Source organism: Mchenga conophoros, linkage group LG16 (assembly GCF_057382185.1).
Source record: "Mchenga conophoros isolate Kocher_MC1m ecotype Shallow Benthic linkage group LG16, M_conophoros_male_GT1.1, whole genome shotgun sequence".
Classification (NCBI taxonomy): Eukaryota; Metazoa; Chordata; class Actinopteri; order Cichliformes; family Cichlidae; genus Mchenga; species Mchenga conophoros.
The window spans coordinates 39,092,095-39,112,932 of NC_140541.1; the positions used below are offsets into that span (position 1 = coordinate 39,092,095).

Below are 20,838 nucleotides of genomic sequence, written 5' to 3' on the forward strand. Positions count from 1 at the left end.
ACCTTATGAGCAGGGAGACGACGTCCTCTTTCTGCAGAAGTTCATAGTCGCCTCCGGAGGTCAGAGATCGGCTCGGGTCGGTTCTGGTCCAGGTGTACTGGGGAAACGGATCTCCGGCGATGGCACAGGACAGGAGAACATGCTGACCAACAGCAGCGCTCACCTCTTTGGGCTTGGTGATGAACCACGGCTGGACGCCATCCTGAGGCTCTGCAGAAAACCACAATAATAAATCTGGGTTTATATGGAGGTCGTGTGGTTGAGCCTCACATAGGAAACCCAACATATACACTGTAGATAGTGTGTGAACACAATGACACCAAAGTTGATCGGTCAGTGGTTGAGCTGCAGCACAGACATCCTCAGTTACACCTGGAGGGCTGACACAGACACTGACTGGACACAGAATAGAGTATGGAAACCAAAACCTGAGACCTACATAATCAAACACCAAGAATAACGGGGGGGGAAGAAATGCAAAACAGAAACCAAAAGCTTGACAAAAATAAACTAAGAAGAGAACACAAATAAAGGGTACAAAACAGAAACCACATTTTTGGGCCAAGGTGGATTTGGTATCAGGATCAGAAAGGCTGTGGGTTTGTAATTGTTGTGTTTGTGAACATTGCAAAAATCCCCACATTGGTGTCACTCAGGTCTCAGTGCAACTGCAGCATACCCTCCACCGTGAGCCGGGCCTGGGTCTGGTCCTCTCCATACTGGTTCCAGGCCTGGCAGCTGTAGGTCCCGGTGTCCTCGGGGAAAACCTCGTGGATCAGCAGAGTGCAGCGGGTTCCCTCTCTGAGGAGCTGGAAGTCCTCTGACTCGGTCACCTCCTGCCCATCGTGGAGCCACACCAGCTCTGGAGGAGGGTGACCTGAGGACCACACACAGCTTCATTCAAACATCAGGACACATCAGTGAAGACCAGTACGCACCAAAGATCCTTTTACTTATAATTATTATATGCAGTATTTTTGAGAATTAAAGGAGTGGCAATATTTTGTTTATTTAATTTACATTTTAGTGTTGTTGAATCAAAAGTACTTTAAAAAAAGGCAGACTGGACGCGCAGTTCCTCTGAAATCCAGCAGAGGCAGCAGTGAGTCAGTCCTCATAGACGTTAGCCTCATACACGAACTGATTGGTCTTCATGGATAATTATCCACCTTCATAACCCCTGTACAGGGGTAGGTGGTCTTTATAACTCACCTGTTTATTTGTTATTAGGGGCGTGGCCTCTTTGACTGACAGGTGGATGGTGACACAGGCGGCTGTAGCTGCTAACTGTTTGCTAGTTTCACCTGAACTGGAACTCTGGGCTGTGTTTGTGCAGTTGGAGCATTATTAGTGACATCATCTGACCAATAACATGGCTGCTGTGAGGTCACTGTACCAACAGACCATCCAAGAAGGCGGAGCTTCAGTTTTGATGCACAGTGAAATTCAAGGATTGTGATTGGACGTTGAGCACTGATCAGCAGGTAACTCCATCAGCTCATCCAGATACGTCTGGCTGCAGGACTCATTATGTCAAGTACTGTCACAGCCGCCATTATTCAGATACAGTCAGTGATTTAAAGCTAAATTCACTGTTATTTGATTCATTTCACGGATGCTTCTCCAGCTGCACCACAGCACACAGAAAGGCACTCCAGAGGGTCATCAACATGGCCCAAAAAATCATTGGACATCCTCTTCCCTCCCTGAAGGACCTGTACAGCACTCGCTGTCTCAAGAGGGCACGCAGCATCCTACGGGACTGCACACACCCAGGACACCGGGTGTTTAAGCTGCTGCCGTCTGGCAGGAGGTTCAGGCTGCTGAGGTCCCGAACAAATAGACTCAAGGACAGCTTTTACAACAGGGCAACAGCCCTGATCAATGCTAACAGCTGACCTGACTGGATACCTCCCTGGACTTTTTAGGGGGAGGTAACAATGTTTAAAACGATAACAATAATATTTATATTTATAACAAGGTGCAATAATAATTAATGTGCAATAATAACAGTGTGCAATACACATACACTTATTCTTCTTTTTTATACTAAGTTAATATACTGTGTTGTGTTGTTTGTTACGTTGTGATGTGTCATATCGTGTCGTGTTGTGTTATATGTAGTGCCGACGTAGGACAGTTTTTCCAATTTCATTGTACTACTGTACTATGTATGACTGTGCAATGACAATAAAGAGTTATCTTATCTTATCTTATCTAAAGCTGCTTTAACTCTAGCTGTGGATGTAAAATTAGTTTAAATACTTTTCACATTTAGTAAGTACAATTATTTATTAATATGTCAGTATGACCTTCAGGGGAGTTCAGTGTAATGATTGGGTAAGAAAAACATCTAGAGGTCAGAGGTCAGAGGTGTGCGTGTGTGTGTGTGGCAAGGTGTTTCTGCAGTGTACCAGGGGCACGGAGAAAAGTTGTCGTACCATAGGCACGAGGAGTGTGTGCGTGTGTGTGTGTGTGTGTGTGTGTGTGTGTGTGTGTGCGTGTGTGTGTGTGTGTGTGTGTGTGTGCGTGTGCGTGTGTGTGCGTGTGTGTGTGTGCGTGTGTGTGCGTGTGGCTCCATAAATTTCAGTTTCGTGTGGAAATGAAGCTCGTGCAGAGAAGCAACAGCACCTCTGATCCTCACACAGCTTATATGGAGAAGAAAACCCAGTGTGGAAAATCATTATGTAACACACACACACACACACACACACACACACACACACACACACGCACACACACACTGCGGGGTTAATAATGTGGGGACTCATAATGAACTCATAATTCAGAAACAATGCGTGCTATCATATCAGAGCAACAACAACACTCAGAGGAAACGAAGAAGTAAATCTGCCCTCATCGCATCTCCTCCATCTCCCCAGAGATCAGACAGGAAATACCACAGCTCGCGCACACACACACACACACACACACACACACACACACACACACACACACACACACACACACACACACACACACTTACCGCTCAGCTCCACCGTCATGGCGACTCTGCTGCCGTCCATCACCTTCAGATCGCTCAGGCGACCAATGAAGCGAGGAGCTTCACACGCTGCTCTGACCTCTGTGACCTCTGACCTCCCGCCTCTCTGTCTGCCTGCAGGGCGGAAACACATAAAGAAGAAAAAGGAGCAGTTACTAATGTAATCAAGTACATTTACTCCAGTACACGAGAGTACTCCAGTCTGCTGATACTTCAAATGTCAAAGGGAAATAATGCACGTTTGACTTCCTGTTTTTATTTACAGTGTAACAGCCAATCACATTAAACTATCATAATCCAAACCCAGAGCTCAGTGTGTTAGCCCGAGGCAGAGAGAGCAGAGAGAGCACCAGCCTGAGCCTCACTCGTCCTCTTCCTTATAAGGAGCGAGGGTTTCCTTTTCTCTCTCTCACACACACACACACACACACACACACACACACACACACACACACACACACACACTAAAGTCCATTAAACATGCCTGTGTATGTGTGTGCGCTCATGTGAGGAGGAACAAATGTGTGTGTCTTGTTCTGTGTACATATCAGAAATACCAGAGAGGACACACACTGCTCACCGGCTGTGTGTGCGTCACATTAACTGATGAACACACACACACACACACACACACACACACACACACACACACTGTAACAACAGTTAGTATAATCATATTTCCATGCTGGGGTGTTTCCAGGGTTGATGAGACGAGTGGGGGCAGAGGAGGTGAAGAAACAGAAATCTGAATATCTGAAACGCCGGCTTTGGTTTCATCTTTCCTTCTTACACCAGTGACAAATAAATCCATCAACGCATCCATCAGCCCTCCACCCATCCATCCTTCATCACTCCATCTATCATTCCATCCAACCATCCATCCATGCATTCATCCATCTGTCCTTCATCACTTCATCTATCATTCCATCCATTCCTTCATCCATCCACCCATCCATCACCCTTCCGTCTGTCCTTCATCACTTTCTCCGTCCATCCGTCCATCATCCGTCCATCCATTCCTTCATCAATCCCTCTATTAATCTTTCATCCATCTATCCATGCATCCATTCCATTGTAACCGGAAGGTTGCTGGTTCGAGCCCCGGCTTGGACAGTCTCGTTGTTGTGTCCCTGGGCAAGACACTTCACCTACCGCCTACTGGTGTTGGTCAGAGGGGCCGATGGTGCGATATGGCAGCCTCCTCACTTCTGTCAGTCTGCCCCAGGGCAGCTGTGGCTACGACTGTAGCTGCCTCCACCAGTGTGTGAATGTGAGAGTGACTGAATAGTGGCATTGTAAAGCGCTTTGAGGTTCTCGAAAAGCGCTATATAAATGCAATCATTATTATTATATTATTATTATTCCTTCATCCCTCGTCCATCCATCCATCATCCATCCATCCTTCATCACTATCCATTTCTCCATCCATCACTTCACCCATCTATCCATCCATCCATTGCTGGTAAAGTAATTTTGTAATGTTCTGCACAACAGCTGCAGCAGACCCAGCCTGTCTAGTTTGGGAGTTTCAGAATTCTCTACTTTTACAAAGAAAATGAAAGTTTGTGAATATTGCTCTCCTTCAGCTGAGGTTATGAACCATGACGCTGTGACCTTCACGTTAAACAGAAAACCATAAAACTGCTGTTTCCAGCGCAGGAATTCAAACTCTGATGGATCGATGCACGCTGTAGTTTGGCAGTTCTTTATTTTGAAAGGATATGAACACTTCCTCCTACACTGTGAGGAGTCATGTGACCTGCAGATACAAACTCACTGTGTGAAACGACTTCAGCAGCCGAGACAGATTCTTCTCAGACTGCAGATGAGACTTTATTGTCCTCACATGGAAATCTGCTGTCTGTGGGAACCCGCTGGTATTTCACTGTGTGTGTGTGTGTGTGTGTGTGTGTGTGTGTACTGAGTGGGGGATTTCCTGCTGCATGCCTGATTGTCCTTATAAAGCTGCGATGAAGGTTCCTCTCCAACACGCTGATCAGTGATTGGCTGACTGATGCTGCTCTCACTCATCCCTCTAATAAAATGAAATTCTGCACTATTCAGCAAATTACATTCAAATAAAGTCCAGAAACCATCAGGGCACTAACTCTTCCAGCAGCAGCTTCTTTGATTTCTGCTTTAAGCTCAGTAACTTCACAGAGCTCGTGTTACGACAGCGGTGGTTATATTTTATCATGCGGGTCTTAGATTAATGATAAAATTTATGTGAGTAGTCGAGGTGGGAGGAAGATATAAAATATTGTGAGTGATGAAAAATAAACATTACCAAATAATGTTCACATTCACAGAGCTGCATCTGCAGGACCCAGACTGAGGTCTGTGAGCTACATTCATCCACAGGAGCTGTGATACCAGCAGCGTTCTGGTTTCTATTATTTCATCACATCTGATCAGCTAAACAGTCTGAAATCAGAAAGTTAGACTTTCTGATAATAATGAATTACAGTCGTCCAGCCTGGAAGTAATAAATGCATGAACTAGTTTTTCAGCGTCACTCTGAGACAGGATATTTCTAATTTTAGAGATGTTGCACAAATGGAAGAACGCAGTCTTACATATTTGTTTAATATGTGCGTTGAAGGACATGTCCTGGTCAAAAATGACTCCAAGGTTCCTCACAGTGTTACTGGAGGCCAAGGTAATGCCATCCAGAGTAAGAATCTGCTTAGATATTATATTTCTAAGATTTCATTTGTAACCTTCACTAAAGCTGTTTCTGTGCTGTGATGAGCTCTGAAACCTGACTGAAACTCTTCAAATAAACCTCTGCAGATGATCTGTTAGCTGTTTGACAACTACTCTTTCAAGGATGTTTGATATAAAGGAAGGTTGGAGATTGGCCTATAATTAGCTAAGACTGCTGGGTCTAGAGATGCTTTTTGAGTAAAGGTTTAACTACAGCCAGCTTGAAGGCCTGTGGTACATAGCCGATCATTAGAGATAGGTTGATCATATTTAAGATCGAAGAATTAATTAATGGCAGGACTTCTTTGAGCAGTTTTGTAGGAATGGGGTCTAAAAGACACGTTGATGGTTTGGAGGAAGTAATTATTGTTTTTAAAATGTAATTGTTATTTATAATATGTATGTAACTTTGTAATTTCAACGTGTTGTCGCCTCTTGGCCAGGACTCCCTTGCAAAAGAGGTTTTTAATCTCAATGGGACTTTTCCTGGTTAAATAAAGGTTAATAATAATAAAAAATTGAAGTTAACTCAGAAAGATCAATTGGAGAAAAAGAGTCTAACTTAACATCAATGGTACTAAGAGTAGCTGTAGATAATATTACATCTGTGGGATGATTATTGGTCATTTTTTCTCTAATGATAAAAATGTTATTTGTGAAGAAGTTCATGAAGTCATTACTAGTTAACGTTAAAGGGATGGTTGGCTCAAAAGAGCTCTGACTGTTCATGTTTCTACACTGGTGACCACTTTAAAGACACACTGTGCTGGAAACTGTGAGCCTCGCCTGCTCCGGACCAGGTGAGATGTTCAGTATCAGTTACCATGGTGACTGAACAAGGTAAGACACTGAAAACTGTGACTAAGCTCAGCAGATCTCCTTCTGGTCTGCAAACATTTATCAGAGGCAGGAGTTTTATAAGATTTGCTCCACGTTCCCGTTGTTTGCAATAATATCAGTGAAATAAATCAATTACCATCACGTGGAACAAAATGTATAAAGAAAAGGAAACGATATGATGAAAGAAACAAAAACAGTCTCATCATGAACAAACTTGTTATGTGGCTGAGCATTGAATCAGATGAACTGAGGCTCCTGAGCTTAGAGGCGCAGGCTGCAAACTTCCTCACAGGTGGTAATCTGTTTTAAAACATTTTAAATCTGCTGATAGCGGCCGACCTTTCATTTCATCCATCTTCATGTCCACAGAGCAGTTTAAAGAGGGCCGAGTGTGAACGCGAGAGCAGAAGATCAGGAAAAACAGACGACAGGAAGAGGAGGAAGTGACAGTCGGGATGGGAGAGTGACAGAAGCACGCTATTTACCAAAGTGTTTCATATTTCACTGCAGTGTTTACTCAGCACTTATTTATGAAACCATGTTCTTACAAACCTGGGCCGCAAACTAAAGAGCAGCAAACCAGAACAAAGAGTTTCTGAGTCAGCATCACTCTGTAGCTGCTGTCCAGCCGAGGCAGACCTGGGATCAGCTGCAGAGCTGAGAGGAGTCCCCACCGCCTGATGAAGCTGTGGACTCCCTCTGCATGCCCTTCTTGGGTCAGCTTCAGTCTTACTCTGTGTGTGTGTGTGTGTGTGTGTGTGTGTGTGTGTGTGTGTGTGTGCTGCTGCGTGTTTTGTCTTTATATGGCTCTCGGCTCTCTGCTGCCTCTGCTCAGCGGTTCAACGACACGGCGCTGAAAAACCTGAGCTGTGACTCCAGCTGATCCACGTGGTTACATCAGCTTCATGATTCTGACCAATCGAAACGACAGGAACAGAGCAGGTAACGAGACGGTGTGAGTAACCTCACCACACACACTCTGATAATCAGTTAATCTGCTTCATGCTGGTGAATGAGTCACGGTGACTGTAGGTGATCTGTATGAGTGGATGGAGGAGGTGGAGGTGTTTGCAGGTCTGCAGAGATAATAACACTAAAGCCGCTCGTGGGTTTAACAGCTGAACACTTTCCCCAGCAGCAGCTCTGCAGGTGGTTTCATCCCTCTTGAAGACGACCGCTGTGTGTTTGCAGGATTCCAGTAAGGATGGAGGAGCCCACTACACTGTGGTGTGAATGCTGCGGGTGTGGGTGCTCTGTGACGACGACTCTGTTTTAAAGACAGATTTGAAACCCAGACTCTATTTTCAGACTTTATGTCATTGCTACAGTTATGATGGACCATAAACTGGTGTTTGCTCACTGCAGCCTGTTCCTGTCATGAAGGTGAGCAGGTGGCAGCGTTCACGGTGTCCACATGTTTCAGGTGAGCTGATGAAACACTTCCTGTGAGTTCAGAGTGCACTTCTTCCTGCTTCACTCCAAACGTCTCAGATTCTCCCACACAAACATTTCTGTCCTGTGTGTGTTTGTTTTTCTCTCTCTGATCAGAAGGTCAGGTCAAAGGTCAGGGTGGAGTATGTCCTCAGTTTCCTGTTGGACCACGATTGTGTTTCTGTGTGAGAGTCAGTGCTGCCCTCTGCTGGAGGACTCTGTCATCACACTCTGAGCCTCAGAGTGAAGCTGTTCCTCTGCCCTGCGTTACAACATCTATGAATCCACACAGGGTCATGGACCGACTCTTACACAGCACCTTTCTGCTCAAAGCGGTCTATACAACACGCCACATTCACCCAGTCACACTCACCCATACACGCATGTCTTCTAAGATTGTTGTGCTTCCTTACTAACATTCATGCATTCATTCTCTGATGGATGCATCTGAGAGCAATTTGGGGTTATTATCTTGCCCAAGAAGGGAGCCAGGGATCGAACCACTAACCTTCCAAACAGTAGATGGCCACCCCCCATCCATTCATCCACCCACCCATCCATTCATCCACCCACCCATCCATCATGAAGCAGCTCTGAGGAGATGGTTTAAATAAAGGTTTCATTTCAGGTCCTTTAGTCTATGTGAGGAGGAACTCACTGTGCACGAGGAGCGTCCACGCTGCAGAGTCCACCGTCAGCCCGTCAGCGTTGGTCAGCTGACACCTGTACACGCCCTGGTCCACCCGTCTCACTCTCACCGTGGAGAGGGTGAGACGGGTGCCGTCTCGTCTCTGCCACAGACCTGATCCCGTCCTCACGGGCCCCCCGTCCTTCAGCCAGGTGACCACGGCGCCGGCAGCAGAGGAGGACACTGTGAGGAAGAGGAGAGGCGGCTCACACTCACAGGATCTTAAAGTCACAGTAAAGCTGTGGAGGAGCTGAGACCTGAAATGAAACCTTTATTTAAATCATCATTAACCATCTGCTCAGAGCTGCCTCGTGTCAGTGATTCCACCTTCACAGTCTGAGGCGTTTCTCACCTTGGCAGGTGAACGTGACCTGAGCTCCCTCTGTGGCCTCCTGGTCCAGGGGGACGGCCTCGAACCGCAGGTTGGAACCCGCCTTGGACGTCCTCACCGGCCTGAAACACACAGGTGATCCTGAACACACCTGAAAGTGGACGTGACTTCACATTTAAATAAAAGTGGATTGATCCAAGTTCTGACCTGCTATCTGAGCCGGGTCCTGACTGCTGGACCGAGCAGGTCAGATCTGGATCAGGAGCGTCGATGGACCGGACCTGCAGGGGAGCAGGAGCTCTTTCACTTCATGTCATTCTCTTTCATTTATTCTGCTTTAGATGGCATGAGTTTCAGAAACATTATTATTAGTAGTAGTAAAATAACCTGATCAGGTGCAGTTCTCCTCTCAGCCAGCAGAGGGAGCTGTGCAGGTGGTTCGCTCCTCCAGGAGGCGGCCTGTCTGGGCTCTTGCTCCTCGGGCTGGGAGCTGGGAGCAGCTCTGCCCTCCTTCTGGCTCCTGGTTCTGGTCTGTGGGTCGTCAGTGGGCCGGCCGGTCCTGCGGGAGGAACCAGAGTGGATGATTCTGAACATGCCGTCCTCGTTACCGCGGTGACTGTCCCCGTGTGACAGCATGTTTTTAATTCTTTGCAGTCTGGAAATATTTGATTTACTGGTGGATTTATTTTTATGACGTCTCTTTTCGGTCAGACAGTAAGAAACCTCAGACGGATTATTTGCAGCAGGTTCTGAAAGGTGAAACCTGCCGGTTAGCGTCCCCACAGGAGTTCAGATTGATGAGGAATCTCCTCTGCTTCCTTCAGCTGCCTCTAACCTGCTGCTGTGAACACTCAAGCAGTTTTCCAGAACAAGTTTCCAGCTCGTGAAGCCAAAAGATCTCAAACTCAGCTGGAAAACTTTCGCAGCAGCAAAGGAAAGAGGAGCCACGTTTCCCAGGAGCTGACGAAGCTCTGAGAGGGACGCTGCTGTCCGTCCACCAGAGCTTCAGACAGGAAACAGCTCTGAGGGATTCTTACTGTTAACACATCCAGACATGACAGCACTCACCTGGACGAGTCGTCAGGAGCACCTGGAGAAGAGAGGGGAGGACACGTGAGAGAGAGAACGTCCACATCATCAGCATCCACACAGTCACACGCTCAGAGCGCCTCACCGCCACCAGCTGCTCAACATCAGGCTGTAAACATGTTTTAACGTGGGGCTGACTCACTGCTGCCTCTGCTGGACAGCAGAGGAACTGCAGCGTTTGGTTTGCAGTTTTAAATAATGACAAATGAGCGCGTGCAGCAGCTGAACGACTCTGATTGGCTGCCTCACCCTGGACGGTAAGCTCGGCGCAGGCAGTCGCTGTTCCGGAACCGTTGCTGATCAAACACTTGTAACTTCCTGCATCCTGGACAATCACATCCTTTATCTCCAGGAAGTGAAGGCCTGAGCGCTCGTACATGCTGACCCGCCCACCAGACTGAAGCTCCGCCTCCCCCTGAGAGACAAACAGTAAATACTGAGTTAATCAGTAAAAGCGGACAAAGAATCTGTCCTCCAGCCGCCGCTGCGAGTGAGACTGAGATCCCACAGCTTCTCAGCTGTTCCTCTGCAGCTCTGATCTGAAGCTCCTCGTACCTTGTGCCAGGTGACCCTGGGCTGTGGGCGTCCTGTGGTTTTGGCGGAGAACTTGGCGCTCTGTCCCGGCTCGGCAAACACTCGGCTCGGTTTGTTGATGAACTTTGGGGGACTCTCACTCCAAATGCTCGGCCTGTTCTCCACAGCAGGAGCTGCAGAGCGACACCTGGAATCGTGAGAGATGGAGTTCTGGGATCAGCACTTAGCAGTTACTTCTTTATAAGCATGGAGTGCAACCCTGTGCAGCAGCGCCACCTGGTGTTTGGATGCTGGTGTTTACACACTGCTGAAAAAATGAAAGGAGCACTTTTTAATCTGAGTTTGACATCAAGTCAGTGAACTTTGGGATACTGATCTGATTGGTTCAGTATCAGAGGAGGTGTTAATCAGGTTCAGCTGCTTTGGTGTTAATGAAACTAACAACAAGGACACAGCCCCCAGAGCAGGAATGCTTTCACGGGTGGAGGACACTCACATGTTTCCTTCCTCTTCTCTTCTGACTGTTTTTCACTAGTTTTGCATTCGGCTGGTCTCCATGCTGGTAGCATGAGGTGAGGACTGGACCCTGCAGAGGCTGCTTAGGTAGCTCAACTCCTCCAGGATGATGCCTGAATGTGTGGGAGGCTTATTCATGGAGGGACACACAGCCCCCCACAGGCAGACGTTTTCACTGATTCGAATGAAATTTTAATTTAAACTCTTTGGGATGTTTGAATTCAGCCTCTGCACGTTGATCATTTTTAATTAAATGAATCGATGTGACTCCTGACACACGACCCGGTCCATATCAGTGCTGAAGTCCAGCACCAGGTTTTCCCTGATGAGTTTTCAAAGTGTTCCTTTCATTTTTGTGAGCAGTGTTTTTTGTTTGGGAGGAAAACGTTCAGCCAAACTCAGAGCTGTGTGAAAGGAGTGTCCTCTGAGACGTCGCGCTCACAGCTGTTTGCACGGCTCACCCTGCTTTCATGGACGGCGGCACGACGTATTTCTTCCCAGAATTCTCTGCAGGTGGAAAAACATCAGAGCATCAGATCGAGCTTTCGTTAAACCTTTAAAAAACGTTATGAGTGTTTTTATTTGAACCAACAAGGCAGCAAGCAGAAATAAAATGAGGGCATAACGAGTGTGGGTGTCACATGTCCACAGAGGAAAACCATACGAACACGTTTTCCTCACAGTGACTGTTTCCTGTCAGAGCTGCTCACGCTCTTACCTTCCAGAAGGATCTCCACGGTAACCTGACGGCTCCCCGCCTGATTGGTTGCCTGACAGGTGTAACTGCCCAGGTCCTCCTCCGTGACCCCTCTCACCAAAAGGCTGAAGCTGCCCCGCCCACCCCGTTCCACGATGTAGTGCTCTCCACCAATCATGGCCCTTCCCTCTCTGTACCATGTGACCTGTGGCTCAGGATGGCCGCGCACCTGAACGATTCAGACAATGGAGAAAAGCAATCAGCTGATTTCACACAGACTCGTCCAGCTGACTCATCCGGCATAACGGAGGCTGTGTCCATCTTTTATATACAGTGTGTGTTTGGTTTGAGGTCAGCGCGACAGAAGCAGACAAGCAGACCGAATCTGCAGGACTCGAAGAGGACTAAGGACCTCACAGAACTAGGAAAGCAAGCGTGTGTGTGTGTGTGTGTGTGTGTGTGTGTGTGTCTGTGTGTGTGTGTGTGTCTGTGTGTCTGTGTGTGTGTGTGTGTGTGTCTCTCTGTGTGTCTGTGTGTGTGTGTCTGTGTGTCTGTGTGTGTGTGTGTCTGTCTCTCTGTGTGTCTGTGTGTCTGTCTCTATGTGTGTTTGTGTGTGTGTGTGTGTGTGTGTGTGTGTGTGTGTGTGTCTGTCTCTCTGTGTGTTTGTGTGTGTGTGTGTGTGTGTCTGTGTGTCTCTCTGTGTGTTTGTGTGTGTGTGTGTGTGTGTCTGTGTGTCTCTGTGAGTGTTTGTGTGTGTGCAGCATGTGGTGGACAGATGTGTTTGAGGACTTTCAGCTGCCATCAGGCTTTGCAGATCCATCCATCATGTTTGGGGATTTGTGGTGCATTCAGGTGTCCTGGGATTCTTCACATGCAGTCAGCAGACAGCCAGAGGAGCTGAGGCAGAAATGAAGAGCGCTGCCTTCAGGTGAAACTTGTCCAGTTTGGCTGCGATTGGGTCTTTAAGTGGTTAAACTGGTGTAAAACCACGGGGGAAACCAGAGCAGCGTAAGAGCCGCTGATTAAAGTCGGGCCAAACACAGAAAATGACTTCAGAGAGCAAATAAAGCAGAAACAGAGCGTTTGGTGTGCTGGGATTGTTGGGAGGCTTCACATCAGGATGCAGCCGGTCACAAGACTGAAGAAATGTTAATCCGTCCGCTCTCACATCCTTCCAGCCTTTCAGACTCTCAGATACAAACACAGTCTCCTGACCTGTGATGAAGGTTCAGCCTGATCTTCCTCGCTCTTATTTCTGTGGCTGGCAGCGAACCGCCTTAAACGTGTTCTTTAAAGTTGGGATGTTTGTTCTGTCTCAGTCCTGCTTTTATGATCTGCTGCTGTGAGCTCTGTTTTTATGGTCTCTCAGATCTGTGAAGCACTTTATTCTGGAAGAAGATCCAGACACAAATCGTGTCATTCCTCCCACACCGAGTGTCTGTCCTCAAGTCCTGCTTCAGTGTTATGTTGAAGAGTAGAATAGAATAGAATAGAATAGAATAGAATAGAATAGCCCTTTATTGTTATTGTACATGTGCAACAGAATTGTAGGTGCTCCACACCAACTGTGCAGGAACAAGTCTGTGAAGGTTCTCAGTCATCCAGGTCATAGTCTAAGAAGCTTGCAAAGAAAAGCGTCTGGACTTCTTTAAGTTGCTTGAAGACGTTTCACCTCTCATCCGAGAAGCTTCTTCAGTTCTACGACACCAACTCTCTGCCATCTATAATCCAGTTTTGAGATCCCTCCCAGACGCCTTAACGCCCACTCACATCCTGGGCCATCTGACCTCAGGAATTCGCATGATAAGGTGGGGCCAGGTTTCACAATGAACACACCCGAAACTCTGGCTGATTGGGACCCACACCCAGTTTCCCACCTTGGCTCAGGCGATTAGAGGATCTTCAGGGGGTCCTTTTGTCCCTCTGTGGGGGGAAACTCCCACTAGGTTTATATCTGGGACTCTCCACCATTTGACCTTAGAACTGAAGAAGCTTCTCGGATGAGAGGTGAAACGTCTTCAAGCAACTTAAAGAAGTCCAGACGCTTTTCTTTCCAAGCTCCTTTGACTGTGCAGAAATAAATAATAATGACGAGGAATATATATACAAAAATAAGAGGAAGGCATACAGGTTGCAAAGTGCTCAGAAAAGAGGAAATGATAAATATTAACACGTATAAATCATCAAGAAGTTTTAACAATTAATTTTCTGCATTAAAGTGAGTCGTTTAAAATGAGCCAGTCTGACTTTGATCGTCAGTTTGTTGTGAGTCTGTGAGGGCGTCAGCGTCTCCTGAGGCTTTCCTCATACACAGAGCCTCATTTCTAGCCTCCATGTTTATATTTGGTCAAACTGTGGTGATTACACTGATGCACGCTGGCACCGCTCGCTCAGGTCACAGGAACACAACTATTTATACAAAGCCAGAGTTTAAAGTGGGCTGAAACCTCCGTCTGATAAGAAAGGCTGCATGTCTGAAGAGCTCAGCTGCTGCTGACATCGGCTCTGATGAACCTCCAGAGACTGAAGGTCGGCTTCATCCAGAGTTCAGAGTGCCGACAGGTGGAAATATCTCACATCTTAGTTATCTTCACGGTGTCGAGTCCACCTTAAACCACCTCAGAGGTGTAAACGCTGTTCACTGTTTCAGGTTTAGAGGTAAAAAGAACCAATCAGAGTCTCACCTTGCCCTCCAGTCGAGCTTCTGCCCCCAGCGTGACCCGGGCATTACGGGGAGGAAGGACGAAAGCTGGAGGCTCGTTGCCGTGGGAACCGCATCCTTGTGACAGGCTTGTAACCTTGGAGACGGTGGAAACTGAAGCCAACCGCACGTCAGTCATTCTCCTATCAGAGGAAACAACCATCAGAGAGTGACATCACAAACATGCTCTGAGCATGTGCACACCTCAGAGGCATCATGTGATCAGCTGATCATGTGACTCTGAGGAAACCGTATTTTCATCTGCAGCTCAGTCCTTGTTCTGATGACCTGTAACACCCGACACGGCTGTGAGTATCAGTAGCATCTGTAGTTGTTCAGCATCAGATGAGTGCGGTGGTTCCTGACACACATACCTGTGAATCACCTCATCATGGTGGTGGTTACTACACCAGCATGAACCCAGGAGCTACTGGTCTCCCAAGGCAAACTGGTCCTGGGTGAGGACAGAGCAGTATACATGCCTGCCCTCCAGTGGGCTCCGGTGGGCCTTCACTTGCAAGAGGGGCTGTCGGATGGTTACTGCTGTGACGTCAGCTCAGAGCGTGCTCACTGCTGGCTTCACAGTCGTTGTATGTTGGTGATATTTTCGGCTTTTGGCTGGACATTAGCTCAGTGTTTGCCGGCTGGTCGCTGTGTGTCTGCTGGATGTTTTGTGTGTTTTCAGAGCAAACAGCAGCAGTCTGCAGCTCTGACCCTCTCTCTGCTGCTGCCTTATAAGGTCTAATAGTTACGAAACACACCCAACTCTGTTTGAAATAACAGTTTTATCAACATGTCAGCTTTTGTTTCCTGTCTCGTCCTGATCGTGTGTTTTTCTCTCCAGCTCAGAGCTCAGACACAAACCTCCATCTGACCGAACACGAGCTGCAGCTCAGCCTGAATGAAAAACTCTGAGAACAGGTTCAAAGTTCATGCTAAGCTTCTGACAGCACGTCGGTGCTCATTCTCTCAAGGAGTGAACACAGGTTAGATGCTGCAGTTTCTGGATACATCGATCAGGAACAAGAACGTGAAGATGAAAGATCAGCGAGACTGCTGTGTGAAGATGTTTGAGTTGATGATGATGAAGGTTAAAGATGTCCAATGAGCCGCCACAGTCCCATGAACTGATTAAATGTACCGAAACCTGCAGAGGAGAACGTGCTGGAAATGCTGCAGAGCACCAACAACCAGAGATGGGCAGTAACGCGTTACTGTACTCTGATTACTTTTTTCAAGTAACAAGTAAAGTAAGGGATTACTATTGCAAAAACGGTAATTAGATTACCGTTACTTTCCCGTAGGAACACTGCGTTACTGCGTTACTAAAACCGTGATTTTTTTGCGAGAATGTCTCATGACAGTGACGTAAGCGAGTGCGACGTTCGTGACAACAGCTGTGTGCAGATCAACAGTGGATCATATATCGAGTGCGGAGAGAGTATGAGCGTGCAGCGTTTAAAGCGTGGAAGTACTGACCTTACTTTGAGTTTGATTCCATAAAAAGTGACAAAAACATTAGTGTCCGCTGTGCGTGGGAAGAAAACTTCTTTTTACAGCGAAAAACCCCTAAACTTCCAACAAGCACCGAGTAGCTACGACGTAATGGGAAACTCACAGAGACACTCGCGGATTCTTCCACTGACCGCGGCACACCTGCACCAGGGTAAACCTCCGCCTGCCCCACTCCTGCTTTACAGGTGAAAATAGAGCAACAGGACCGCTGAGTCTTTGACTTTATTTATTTTCTGCTGTGTTTTACTTGCATCTATTTGAAAGACTGAGTGTAAACACAAAAAATATTTTATTTTATGTGCTGGAATGTGCAGAAAATAGGTTTAAATGTTAAACTCATTTCTTCCAGTCAGAGAATGTTGCAGATAATTAAATTTTTACATTTTAAAGATTAAAACTGATAAAACAAGTTTTAAAAAGAGACTTTTCCATTTGATCACATTTTGTATGCTGGATTATGCAGAAAAAGTAGAATTGGGCTGAAAGATCTATCGCTTTATCACCTCTTCAGGTTGTACATCGTGTTTTTAAAAAGTAACTAAGTAACTAAGTAATTAATTACTTTTGAAAATAAGTAATCAGTAGAGTAACAGGATTACTTTTTGGGGGAAGTAATCAGTAATTAGTTACTAATTACTTTTTTCAAGTAACTTGACCAACACTGCCAACAAAGATACAGAAGAAGACAGCATCCAAACAGGAAGGCCTGCGAGAGCTCTGAAGGTCACAGAGAGCCTGAGTGAAGCTTTTCTCACAGATGGTGTCACGTCGGTGGAGCGACACAAACAGCAGGAAAACAAAGAGAAGCTGACAGAAGATCAAGAAGATCAATAACACAGAGATAACAGAGATAACAGAGCAGCGACACATGAATGTTTGCAGTCAGCAGCTCAGCTCCACCCTGAGTGGCAGAGAGAGAGAAAGACTGAGTGGAGCTCACTCGCCCATCTGCGCTTGTCATTAGCAGAGTTCATTATCAGGAGCAAAAACTGTTTCCTGTTTGTCATGCTGAACCAACGCAGCCAAATAACACAGAAGCCTCCCCTCGGTCGGAGCTGCTAACTCACTTTCTAAAGTTCAAAGTTCAAACTCTGACTTTCAACAGCTGCACTCGGCTGCTGGGTCACATGACCTGATGCAACATCAGCTCTACCAACAGAGCAGAGCTGTGAGGAGGAAGTCCTGAGACCTCGCAGCTGAATACCAGCTCTGTGATTCTGTCAGCAGGTCAGCCCTCACTACCTGTGAGCAGCTTGTTTTACACAAAGCCTGCAAATATTTCACTAAATATGGAGAACATGATCCAAACAGCAGATATTTCCACCGAGTAGAAATGTTTTCACAGTCTGACCCCGCCCACCCCACCATGACCTCATCGATTCAAATCCAAACATTTCCCGGAGTGGTCTGTAAATATGCTTCAAGTCTTTTCTCACTGTACGTGTGTGTGTGTTCATGTGAAACTTTGATTTTGCTGTTTCTGTGTAGCCTGAAAGCATTTGTGGTGATGAACGTGTGTTTGAACAGACAGGTGAGCTGCAGCGTTTACAGCCAGCCTGCACTCAGAGACAGGAATCAGCTGCTAACTGCGATCACGCAGACTTCTTCTCACAGTGAAAACCTTTATGAACAGTCAGAGAGTTAGCACTCATCCCAGACCTGCTGCAGGAAGACAGCTGCTACCATCGGTCATATTTAAAGTCAGTTTGCATTTAATGTGAGGAACGAGATGAGTGAGGCTCAGACACGATGAGACGCCAGCCTGAGACAGGAAGCAGCAGAAGATAAGAAGAGATCAGATCAGGCATCAGGCTGTGAAATCAGAGCTGCAGGTGAGTTCACGGTGCTCTGAAACTTCCCAGCAAACTCCGGTCGGTCTGAGGTCGGCTGTTTAATCAGAGGAGATTCCTTCACGTCAGTCGACCGTTTCACAAACATCCTCTACAACTAAGCAGCAGCAGGCCGAGCTTCTGTTTCCCACATTCACCCTGTAATATCACACACTGTGCAGCAGCATCAGCACTGCATCTCCACTGAGACACAGAGGCGTGAAACATCAAGCAAACACCAGACATACATCAACATCCCAAGAACGTCCTGACAATATCCCAACAACATCCCAACTACGTCCCAACGACATCCAAACAACTTCGCAACAACATGCAGACATGGATCTGTGCCTGGAATTTAGATACTCTGCCCTGAAATGCAGGAAGTCTCACAGTGACTGAGTCTGAAATCCTTCATGGAGCTTTAAAAAGACGTCCGAGTTTGATGGTGAGGATTAACTGATGATTTTAGATGTCGTGTTCAGTTTTGATTGTGTGAAGGAAACCTCCACCAGTGCTGAGGAACATCTACAGGTGGAGGAGCAACACCTGCTGACCCGAGCTGCTGGCAGCTCCCTGCCTGAAGAGGCTTCAGCATCTTTACTGGATTTTCTCTCAGATTTGATTTTGTTCTTGTTTAAACTCTGCTCGAGGTTCAGACAGACGCAGGCTCCACTCTGATCTGATAACCTTTTGTTATTGACACTCTGATACTCATTAACATTAAAAACCTGCAGCATGAGGTCTGAAAGGTTTGAGCGGTCCTTACAGTCGCATCAAGCTGGCTTCATTCTGTAGGACTCAGCACAGCACTGTAAAGTATAAAAGTCTGTGACTATGATGAAGTATTTCTTACATCAGAGGGTAAAATGATTATTACTGCAGGATTAATGTGGAGCTGCTTGGTTTCATCATCAGTCTGTGGCTGAGGGGTCGTTCACCTGCTCATCGTCTTCATAACCGACCGCTTTGTAAAAATTCCGAGATCATAGCCCACCACACTAACTGCACTTTGATTCATCTTAAAACACTGTGCACAGAGATATCACAGAGGTCAGAGGTCACCACACTGATGATACAGACAGAAGAAAGCAGAGACTCAACAACACAAGGAGTGAAAATAAGATGAGATAATAACTGAGGTCAACTTTAGTGCCAAACATGAAGAAAAGCTAAAGATGAAAGTGAATGAGGGACAAGGTGATCGTTCAGAGGATGGTTTCAAACTCTGACGCAGCTCCTCTGAACTGATTTAGTTTACAAAGTAAAAACATTAAAATTATCAAAGAGAAAAACATCAAAGCGTCACATCTGCACAGAGTTTAACATCTGGCCTGAAACATGTTTGCAAACCTCAAACTAATCGCTCTGATTAATCGGCTGATCATTAAACTGTTGTTTGAGTCTGTGACGCGTGCAGCAGGAGAGAGAGCAGAGAAGAAGAAGCAGCTCTTCAGCTGCTCTTTATCTCTGATGGACGTCTCAGTATTAAACACTAATAAACTGATCTGGGCTCAGTGTTTGTTTAACCAGCAGGAGCCTGGTGCAGCGCTGACCCCGCCCACCCCAGAGTCTGGGTGCGTTTGATTAAAACACAGGAAAAAGTCACATTTGAGTCTGAAGAACCACAGAGAGAAGAAGGAGAAGCAGTGAACTCACAGCTCTGATGTTCCTCTGATGGTTCTCCTCCTCTGATGGTTCTCCTCTGCGACTCCTGGAAAACGAACCAGACTGAGGAGCTTGTGTTCCTCTGCAGCAGCTTCACCTGAATAATCCGCTCATTCAGCACCGGGACTCCTCCTCTTCCTCCGGGCGGTCACTGCTCTGTGCTGCTGTGGGTGGGGGTCTCTGTGGGTTCAGGCTGTGGAGCTCAGGCTTCTGATTTGTGTCAGTGTGGCGCCATCTGCAGGTCAGTCTCGGTGCTGCACTCTGTAGCATGTGTGGGAGGAGTCCTGCTCCTCAGCCGCCACCCCCTCTGACATCATCCTGGAGTTCGTCATACAGACGTGTCTGAACATGAGAACTCCTCTCAGGTTCTTTACAAACCTCCAAAGAACCGAAGCAACAGGTTAAACAGAGTGTTTGTATCAGCTGTCTGTGCTTCATCAGAGGGACTTCATCATCCTCAGACTTGTTCACATAATGATGTGATGAGAGCACAGTTTGATTGGTTATCCACAGATTTAGGAATCATCCATCCATCTTCTTCCGCTTACCCAGGGCCGGGTCGCGGGGGCAGCAGCCTCAGCAGAGAAACCCAGACTTTCTCCCCAGCCACCTCCTCCAGCTTGTCCATGAGACCACCAAGGTGTTCCCAGGCCAGCCGAGAGATACAATCTTTCCAGCGTGTCCTGGGTCTGCCCCGGGGCCTCCTCCCCTGATTTAGGAATCATTTAAACTTTGTATGAAACAATACACAGAAAGGAGCATGAAAGGAGCACTTTTTAATTAGAGTTCAGCATCAAGTCTCAGTCCCCAAATCACGGCTGAAACTGAGGAGACCGAGCGTTCTCTATCGTGGCTCCTGAGCTTTGCAATAATCTTCCTCTTCACATTAGGCGATCGACATCAGTGCTGGTTTTTAAATCCAGATTGAAAACACATTTTTATTCACTGGCTTTGACTCAGTGGTTGACTGACTTGTATTTTATTGTTTTCGCTATGTTTATTATTTTATTGTATTTATTATTCTTATGGTATCTATTATATTTCTGTTGTTCAGCACTTTGGTCGGCCTTGTGTGTTTTTAAAGTGCTATATAAATCAACGATGATGAAGTCAGTTACACTGTTGGGACACTTTTTGTGGATACGTTTATTTCCCATCATTCAGCAGAGGCAGCAGGGCTGTAGTAATATTAATAAGGTGGAACCTCTCCCTCACCGTGGCTGACTGTATAAAAGAGAATAATGGGCGTTATGTTATTGTCAAAGGAAGTTTGACATCAGAGTTTGTGA

The 20,838-nt window shown here is 46.6% G+C and overlaps 1 protein-coding gene across 4 annotated transcripts in view; it reads right to left on the reverse strand.

Moving 5' to 3' along the window:
• mylka (myosin, light chain kinase a) overlaps positions 1–19,676 on the reverse strand; it is a 46,108-nt gene extending 26,432 nt beyond the window's left edge. Inside the window, exons 1-14 of one of the 4 annotated variants that reach the window (XM_085248368.1) lie at positions 19,541–19,676; positions 14,521–14,680; positions 11,858–12,065; positions 11,601–11,646; positions 10,645–10,810; positions 10,339–10,504; positions 10,069–10,090; positions 9,388–9,559; positions 9,208–9,281; positions 9,022–9,122; positions 8,640–8,852; positions 2,987–3,118; positions 680–877; positions 3–210 (exon numbers count right to left, since the gene is read on the reverse strand). In XM_085248368.1, the coding sequence (XP_085104494.1) occupies positions 3–210; positions 680–877; positions 2,987–3,118; positions 8,640–8,852; positions 9,022–9,122; positions 9,208–9,281; positions 9,388–9,559; positions 10,069–10,090; positions 10,339–10,504; positions 10,645–10,810; positions 11,601–11,646; positions 11,858–12,065; positions 14,521–14,676 (1,862 nt within the window). In that variant the 5' untranslated portion in view covers positions 14,677–14,680; positions 19,541–19,676. Of the gene's footprint in view, positions 1–2; positions 211–679; positions 878–2,986; positions 3,119–8,639; positions 8,853–9,021; positions 9,123–9,207; positions 9,282–9,387; positions 9,560–10,068; positions 10,091–10,338; positions 10,505–10,644; positions 10,811–11,119; positions 11,801–11,857; positions 12,066–14,520; positions 14,681–16,016; positions 16,155–19,540 lie in introns of those variants that run through there. The other 3 variants (XM_085248369.1, XM_085248371.1, XM_085248372.1) reach the window with 3 other exon arrangements.
• Between the last annotated feature and the right edge of the window lie 1,162 nt (positions 19,677–20,838).